Here is an 8638-nt window from a genome sequence, read left to right on the forward strand (position 1 = left end):
TTTCTTCTATGAATTAATAGCCAAGTGAAAGATGATATTGCTGTGATTCTTCAGTAATTAATAGGAGTACCTTGGCTCTTTCTTCCATCACATGCCACCACGTAGCATATTTGACCGAGAAGGTGCTTGTTTAACCGAGAAGAAACAACATAGGCTCTCTATCATCACTGTAGAAAAAATGCTTTACTTTGGCCAGATCCACCTTCTCCTCTACTGGAGATTCTCTCCTTTGCACAATCTCTTTACAATCTTCATTACTCCAAGACACACATGGTCGCTGGAATTGATATGAGGTTGTGTCGAAGGTGAGGTTGTCGGTGAAGATAAGAATGGTGAGCCGCTGGAGTAGATCCACCTTCTTTCGCGAGTCGGACAGAAGGCGACGACGATAATCGCCCAAGTCAGACGGAAGACAACGACGACAAACACTCTGGCCGATCTCGTGACCGTCGGCGCCCATCCAAAGCGAGACGACGACGTCGTTTAAGCACCATGAAAGTGGAGAAAAACGAGGAGGAGAAGGAGGGAGACATATATGGTGTGGAGGATTGTGAGAGAGAGTGGAGACAGAGAGATGGCGTCGTGATGGGGAGAGAGAAAAGAGAGTGGCAATGGAGGTAGTTTATCAATTAGGTTGAAGGTAAAATTGTTGTTGCACTTTAAATTGGGTTAGTGGGAATAAAAATATGATGTTGAGGGTAACTGAGATCATTTTAATCTATTTTGGTGCTCTGGGTTAAAGACCCTATATATTTTTTCTTATTATAAAAAGTAAAGCTTTTAGTATAATTTAATAAATCTGTTTATTATAATTTTTACACTGTTATAACAAACTAAAAAAAAAAAGTTAAAGAAATTAAATTGCCCTTTGTCATCACATGTCAGAACCCGGTTAACAATTTAAACCGTTCGATTTCAGACTTGATATCCAACGTTCCATAATAAGCCCAAACATGGCAAGCTCGGAGCATGGAAAAAATTTCGGGTTCCCTCCCTCTCTATTTCTTCCTTCCCCAAATCATTTCATTTCCCTCTCTTTCTTTCTTTCTGCGGAACCTCTCTCTCTCTCTCAAACCCAAATATATTGTTGACTCTTGAGAGAAAGAAAGAGAGCCAAGCATGTCGATCGAAATGCCCAAAGGGCTCCCCTTTTCAGTTGATACATGGAGCCCTTGTTCAAAGAGAAAGAGGCACCATTTCTTAACCCACGCCCACAAAGACCACTCCATTGGCATCTCCTCCCACTTTTCTTACCCAATTTACTCCACCCATCTCACCAAAACCCTCCTTCTTCAACACTACCCCAAGGTTGGTCTTTCAATTTCTGAACCTTTTTACACTAGCCCATTTCATTTTTTTGGGTTAAAGTTTCAATCTTTAACTGGGGTTTTGCAGCTTGATGAATCTTTGTTTCTGGGCATTGAGGTTGGCCAATCTGTAGTCATTGATGACCCGGATGGAGTCTTCACTGTTACGGCTTTCGATGCCAATCACTGTCCTGGTATCTATCTTTTATGGTATTTTGGATTGGTTTCTTTTGTGTTGTTTGAAATTGATATTGCTCTGTGGCTTTGGTTGAAGCATATGAATGCAAGATTCAGTACAGTTGGGTATTATACAACTGTGTTCCAGTTTTACTGTTTGAGCTCGCATGCTTCAGTGGAATTATGTTCTCTTATTGATTGTTGTGGCTTGAAAACCAATCAGTGTTTTAGATGGATTTTTCTTTACTGATGTACTGTCTGAATCTCTTTAGGAGCTGTCATGTTCTTGTTTGAAGGCGATTTTGGTAATGTCCTCCACACCGGAGATTGCAGACTCACACCCGAATATCTGCAACGTCTACCAGACAAGTACCTTGGTAAGAAAGGGAAAAAGCCTAGGTGTCAACTCAATTATGTTTTTCTAGATTGCACGTTTGGAAAATACTATCAAAGTTTTCCCAGCAAACATTCAGCAATCCAGCAGGTACTTCTCTTCGGTTCACCCACACATTACTCTTTTTTTTCGTCCCCCCCCCATTTTCCAAGGCTACTTGGTCTTAAAGATGATGCTGAAAACGGGAAACATCAGTCTATTATTCAAGATTCAAGACTAGACCCTTTATATACATATCATGATAGATTTATATAAGCATTTTATGAAAAATATGTCATACTAATATACCAATTTATAGATTGTGCCTACTAGAGAGGAGGAAGAGGAATAGGCTTTAATCTCTGTGTGTGTTTGTAGATTATGCCTACACGTGTGTGTATGTTTGGACTTAAGTAGGAGTACTGATGCATGAACCTATGTGTGTGAGTAAGGCAACAGTGAGGAAGATGAAATACAAGACTACATTTGGACTTAAGTATTAGTACTGATGCATGATCCTTGTTCAAACAAGGAGAAATGAGCTACAAAGAACCAAATACTACTGATTGAGAGTCCTTTTACTTCTTGTGTAATTACTGCAATTTACACATCTTTAGGTGCATTATTTTGAAGTATTATATTTGTACTGTATGAGTCCCTTGTGTTCATGATTAAGTGTCATGAATTATATCTCATACAATTCCTAATGGTATATATCTGGGAATTCATAAACCAGTCCCTTAAAAGCCACTACTAGTAATTTTGAAAATTAATGAAAGCTGGGCGATATTAAAGCTTTGAGAGTTTTACTCACGCGCGAAGTGCAAGTGAGTTGACTAAGTTGCATACGCCTTCAGTGAGATGCTAAAATACTTGTACCCAACCTCGGACTGATTTGAAGGATCTCTCCTTCTCCATTTTCCTTACTCTGTCCTATGCCAACATCCATTCATTGTCTTCTCTCTCATCTAGTCTATTCTTGATTTCCCAACACATGATATACCAAGTTATGTACGAACTGACATATACTATGATCACCTATAACCAATAGCCAATAAGTAGGTTTCAAGTGTACTCTTGTGCTAATCTTCTCTCCTTTTCTGATGGAAGGATGTGTACCATGATCACCTATGAGGCTATGACCAATATCAATGTTTTCAAGTGCACTCCACACTTTTGCTTGTCTTTCTTTATCCAAGGCACAAGTCCCAACTTGTTGTCTTGTTCATGGCATGAGCTTCATGCATATTTGTCTTGGACTATCTAAAACACTTTGTCAATTGTGTGGTAATTTGTTTTTGCAATTGATCTCCAGGCACAAGCTTAACTTATTATCTCTTGGTGTCTATAAGATTTAAGTTTTATCTCTATAAATCAAAGTAAAGGGGTGATATAAGTTTGAATTTTGAGCAAAACAAGCTCATAATCATGAATCAAAACATCAACAGTGTATGAAGGCCTTGCTACTTTTTCTAGGCTTGGTACTTTGACTTGGGCACCAAAGATACATCTGAAAGCACTAGTAACCACTTTGCCTAGATGAGTGATTCAAAGCATTTTGGTGTTTTAATGGTTTTTCATTCTAGCTTTTGTTTTGAACTCATCAAACTGCTTTCTTGTGATGTCAAACTGTAGATTGCAATGTTAAATCTGTTCTGGTTATGGAATGGGCCGACAAAAATATATGTCCTGATGTACTTTCCTTTCAGCTGATTATAAGTTTTTATTGACTTCTCGTTAGTTATTATAACTTCTACTTCCCACTGTATCTGTACAACAAAGCATTCTATAGATGGAAATAAAGAGAAAGTACTTTCTTTCAATCACCATTTGGTCATATGAATAAGAAATCTATTGACCTCCGTTGAATATGGTAGTTGGAGTTGCAAAAGAACTACAAAGTCTACTTTAGAAAGAATCTTAGTTATAGATATCATCTTCCTTTGGGTGTACATGTGAAGATGGGAACTTAGTTGACCCTTATGCAAGAGCCATTTTGTGATCTTGTCATACCCTGTTCTCTTTTTCCTGTGATTTACCTTTCCTTACATATTCCGTATTTTGGCCATTGTTTTCCATCTGTTCAGTGAATATGAAAATCGTTCATATGACTTTTGTTGATGGAGACCTCTAGTAGTAGTTACTTTGTATTCCCTTCCCTTTTAGTTTATGTGCCTTAGCAGATGCAATCACTTCAGTGTATTCTCTCTTTCTCTCTGTGTGCTGGTTTTAATTCTTTTATTACTGTTTTTATTTTATTTATGTAGGTCATTAATTGTATATGGAAGCATCCTGATGCAACTGAGGTGTATTTAGCCTGTGATCTCCTTGGTCAGGAAGATATATTGGTTGATGTGTCCCGTACATTTGGATCAAAGATATATGTTGACAAAGTCTCCAATCCTGAGTATTTTGATGCTCTGACAGTCATAGCTCCTGAAATCATATCCCAAGATCCGTCTTCACGCTTCCAGGTGCTTGATGCATTTCCAAAACTCAACGAGAGAGCCAAAGCAAAGCTTGCAGAGGCCCATGTTAACTTAAAACCTGAGCCTCTCATAATCCGTCCTTCAGCACAGTGGTATGCTTGTGAGGTAGAATTGCTAGATAACGAAAGTCAAAGAAAACTGAGATTCAATGAAGCAGTAAGGGACCAATTTGGTGTTTGGCATGTTTGTTACTCAATGCACTCGTCCAGGGATGAATTAGAGTGGGCTCTGCAGCTTCTATTACCTAAATGGGTTGTTTCAACCACCCCCAGTTGCAGGGCTATGGAGCTGAATTATGTTAAGAAGCACTGTTTGACCTCTCGAATATCTCCTACTGATCCTCTTTGGAAACTTCTAGACATTAGTATGGAACCTTCTTCAGTTGCAGAAGTATCAATTGATTATGGGGGATCTCCAGTGTCTGAAGAGCTCAATCAAAGTCCTGCAGATTCTCAATTGCAACTGATAAGTAAATCTGCTTCCCCGAAAAAGTTCTTTAGTTTCTCTCCTCCTAGGAAAAGACCGTTTGTCACATTGTTTGGTAGAGCTAGGTTTGGTTTCCAAGAATTGGCTATTCAGCACAAAGAGGCAAAAATTTTATACCTAAAAGATAAACCTTTTCAAGAAGTGGGCAACAGAGTTGGAGCAAATTTGTCTGGTGAGGGGGAAGAAAACAGTGAACACAGATGCTGCAGCAAGAATTTGGTGAAAAAGGTAGAGGAAAATGCTAATGAATTACAATGTGAAAAGCCAGGGGAGAGAAGGTCTGAACTGGAGCATGTACAACTCACTTCATGGGATGAACGTAATCAGAAGTATGAGCTGGAAAAGAAAAGACTAATTGAACCAGAAGCTCAAAATGTTTCTTGTTCTCTGATTGGGTCATCAAAGTGCTTCAATGAAAGATTCAGAAAATTATACAGGTCAATGAATGTGGCTGTGCCTCAGCCGCTTCCTTCTCTAGTCGAACTTATGAATGCCCGCAAGCGTGCTAAGAGGAGAGTTGATTTCTCTTCTTTTAATTAAGACACAAGTCCAGTCTCTGATTATCAGACTGGCAAGAAAAGAACAGTATAGTTGTATAGCACATATTTATGTTTCCCGTCGGCCAGATGAAGATAGTTATTGTGGTGGGTATGGAGAAAGATACACCAGTTGGGTGCCCTGGTTATAGAAATTGCAGAATAAGAGATTTGCCTGTTGTAAAAGTTCATGGCATAGCCGCACCATATAGGACATGAAATTTTACAGCAGTTAATTTATGTCCAATTGTGTAAGTCAAAACATGACTTGTAATCATTAAATATTCAAATATTCAAAATTGTAGCATTGGATGGTTAATGTCATTGTAAGAGCTGATTCATTATCACATAGATATGGTCTTCATATCTGTTCAAATATTTTGTAATTTAAATGAGAAAGGAAGTATTTTCTTCTTCAACTGATCAGTGTTCTTGGTCTGCTTGACTGCTCAATTAAATAAATTACATTGATTTTTTTCTTCTTCACAGAATTACAACAAACATTGCAAAATGGTGATAAGGCTATAATTTTTTTTTTGACAAATGTACAGAAAGGTTTCAGATGTTGAGTTCTAGTATTTCTCAGCATTGTCAAGTCATTACGATCCTCTCCTGCATTTGAAGCCTTCCTTGCCTGCCTGCTTGTATCACAATCTCTCATAATCGAGTTTCTCTGACTGCAAGAGAAGATAGAAGTCAACTACAAGATCAATCTGAAATGTGCCAAGCAGAAAGCCTAAAGGACAATGATGAATCTCAAACACAAATGTGTAACTAAGTAGTTCCTTATTGAACAAGCATGATTGGGAATGAGAACAGTTGAGATTTAATGAGCTCAAGCTTGATCAGAGTTTGAAGCCTGAGCATCATGGTGATCGACGTTAAGAAGAGTCATCGAGTAAGTACCTTGATGAGCATGTCTGTTGGAAGCCATGCCGGTGCAGTAGGTACCCCAACCCATGCTATCTATTAACATATATAGGTTTACATAGTTACTGTTTATTCAACTACATCTGCAGTTACTGCAAAATGAATGAAAAGGCATTGAAGCCAGACGGAATTGAAGTTTCTTACCAGTGCATACTCTCCGGTCTCAAATATGCGCAAATCCAATACCTGAAAGAGTTTCTTTTAGTCGTACTTTGCAACTCACCAACAGCTAACTAATTCTTTTCAGTCCTTCCAAAGCATATCATAATTACTTGGCATTATTTCTACTAGTTGGTTATGTGAAGAAGTTTGAAGAGGCTACTTACCTCACCACGGTCTTCATAAATATAGTCCAGCCCTTTGTAATAAGGTGGATGTCCAACAGATAGATACTGAAATGAAATTGTGCAGAACATCTCAGCATTCCAATGGAGAATTTAAGGAATGCCAAAAGAATCATATTCAATTTTACGAATCAAAGTTCACCATCTAGTACTTACATTGACACTATTTAGGTACTTCTCTTTGTCCACCCTCACAATCTGACCCTTCTTCACTGCCCATATAGAAAGTTACTAACTAACAAGCAAAATATGCACACACATTATAAAGAAAGATAGTCTGATATATAGTTACTCACTGGAATAGACAGGCTTCTTTGGAGGCTTAAGAGTAGCTGTGCCTTTGCTTGGACTTGAAGGCTGAGCATTGGAACTAGACTCTTTGGGAGTTTTGTCCTGTTTGAGTTTCTCCTTTTCTGGTTCTGCAGCAGCTTTTACGGCTCTAATGGGCAAAAGGTGAAGAGGGCTTCTTCTCAAAGTCTGTGGGAAGGGAGAGAAGGATGAGAATGAGTTGTGAGACAGAGTTGGAGAGAGAGCCATGGGAGTCTGAGAGAGCTTTAATATTGTGTCTATTCGTGTTTCAGAAACCTCTACTATATATTGAGAACAGATAAGAGATGATGACTAGCGTTTGAACCAGAAAAGTAGTCTTCTCAACGGCCAGCGTTTGAAGACAAGTAGTCTTCTCAGTTACAACATCCGTAAAAGTGAGAAATCATAAAACAACGACAACAAGCTAGAATTACAAAAAGTGTAACAAAAAAGAAACAAATTTTTTTAATTTGTTTCCCCATGGTTCGATTCATGGATTAGTTTTAAAGATTTTTTATTTTTTATTTTTTTTTATTTTTTTATTTTTTATTTTTTTATTTTTAAGGTGAAAGCATACAAGGTCAAGTTAGGGGATCCGAAAATCAACCACATTCGTTGCTCAAGTAGTGCACTGACTGCACATAAAAACTGACTACTAGCCTAAACTACTACGCCTTGAACAATAAGAAGCTACAACACCCAAAAATCAGTACGGTCACCCTCTTGGTATACATCAGTACTGACCCTTGGCCACATTGTAACATCCTAAAGAAACAAGGTATATTGGGCCAAGGCCCACTGCACCCACCCGTAAAAGATGGAGCATTATTAGAAATAACAACAAATAATAAAATTGGGCCCAAAGCAAAGCCCAAACCCAAGAGCACTCAAACCCTTGCCAAACTACAAGCTGCAGCAGCCACCATGCCTTTACCATAGTTACGAGACCCTAGCCATTGCCATGAGTAGCTGTTGGCGACCATCCACCCCTCCATCATCGCCAGCATGCCGATGAGAAGCACTACCTTTCCCAAAACACCTTTTCCCTGCATGGTTCCGAAGCACCCATACCAGATCAGGAAACTTCAATCCAAAACGAGCCCGTCAAAACCCTACCTCACACCACCAGTTTTCTCCTGCCAGAGCCTCCAAACAATCAGAAGACGCAGGACCATCACATGGCTTGCAAGCTCATCAAGGTTCAAGCCATATCGCTGCAGCACATGCTGAGAAACGGCCATAAAAACATCCCCGCCTAGCTGCACTCACCATTCAGCGACAAGGCTAAAAGCCTGGCACACCAAGGGAGCCGTCGTACGAGAGCCTCCCAAGGAACCCCTAGCCACCCTCTTCTAGAGAGAGAGAGAGAGAGAGAGAGAGAGAGAGAGAGAGAGAGAGAGAGAGAGAGAGAGAGAGAGAGAGAGAGAGAGAGAGAGAGAGAGAGCTGAATATTGAACTGTAAAGTACTCTTAATTGTTATGTAATCTGAAAAAAAAAAAGAAAAAAAAAACTCTATTTGAAGCCTTTACCAAGCAATATTAGGGGCTTTAATTGTTTTTCTTTTCTTTTGCTAAATAGATTGAGAGAGAAAGAGAGAGAGAGAGAGAGAGAGAGAGAGCTGAATATTGAACTGTAAAGTACTCTTAATTGTTAAAAAAAAAAAAAAAAACTCTATTTGAAGCCTTTA

At 38.9% G+C, this 8638-nt stretch overlaps 2 protein-coding genes across 2 annotated transcripts; one reads left to right on the forward strand and one right to left on the reverse strand.

Moving 5' to 3' along the window:
• Positions 1–1050: 1050 nt before the first annotated feature.
• On the forward strand, positions 1051–5715 carry LOC112188252. The gene is made up of 4 exons (XM_024327328.2): positions 1051–1308; positions 1396–1501; positions 1757–1968; positions 4125–5715. Exons 1-4 carry the CDS (start codon positions 1120–1122, stop codon positions 5370–5372), a joined length of 1755 nt encoding a protein of 584 aa, XP_024183096.1. The 5' UTR covers positions 1051–1119; the 3' UTR covers positions 5373–5715.
• A 73-nt stretch (positions 5716–5788) lies between these two features.
• Positions 5789–7274, reverse strand: LOC112188253 (NAD(P)H-quinone oxidoreductase subunit O, chloroplastic). The gene is made up of 6 exons (XM_024327329.2): positions 6939–7274; positions 6799–6854; positions 6625–6690; positions 6443–6484; positions 6275–6334; positions 5789–6045 (listed from the first exon to the last, which is right to left on the reverse strand). The coding sequence occupies exons 1-6, from the start codon at positions 7177–7179 to the stop codon at positions 6016–6018; spliced, it is 495 nt and encodes a 164-aa protein (XP_024183097.1). The 5' UTR covers positions 7180–7274; the 3' UTR covers positions 5789–6015.
• Between the last annotated feature and the right edge of the window lie 1364 nt (positions 7275–8638).

This window comes from Rosa chinensis, chromosome 2 (assembly GCF_002994745.2).
Source record: "Rosa chinensis cultivar Old Blush chromosome 2, RchiOBHm-V2, whole genome shotgun sequence".
Classification (NCBI taxonomy): domain Eukaryota; kingdom Viridiplantae; phylum Streptophyta; class Magnoliopsida; order Rosales; family Rosaceae; genus Rosa; species Rosa chinensis.

Bases quoted from the DNA above. Each gene is read 5' to 3' on its own strand.
- LOC112188253 (XM_024327329.2), bottom strand. From the start codon at position 7,179: ATGGCTCTCTCTCCAACTCTGTCTCACAACTCATTCTCATCCTTCTCT. The intron at 6,691-6,798 runs GTAAGTACTAGA...ATTTCATTTCAG, and splicing joins AGTACCTAAATAGTGTCAAT to TATCTATCTGTTGGACATCC. The intron at 6,046-6,274 runs GTACTTACTCGA...CTTCTCTTGCAG, and splicing joins CAACAGACATGCTCATCAAG to TCAGAGAAACTCGATTATGA.
- LOC112188252 (XM_024327328.2), top strand. From the start codon at position 1,120: ATGTCGATCGAAATGCCCAAAGGGCTCCCCTTTTCAGTTGATACATGG. The intron at 1,309-1,395 runs GTTGGTCTTTCA...GGGGTTTTGCAG, and splicing joins TTCTTCAACACTACCCCAAG to CTTGATGAATCTTTGTTTCT. The intron at 1,502-1,756 runs GTATCTATCTTT...GAATCTCTTTAG, and splicing joins CGATGCCAATCACTGTCCTG to GAGCTGTCATGTTCTTGTTT.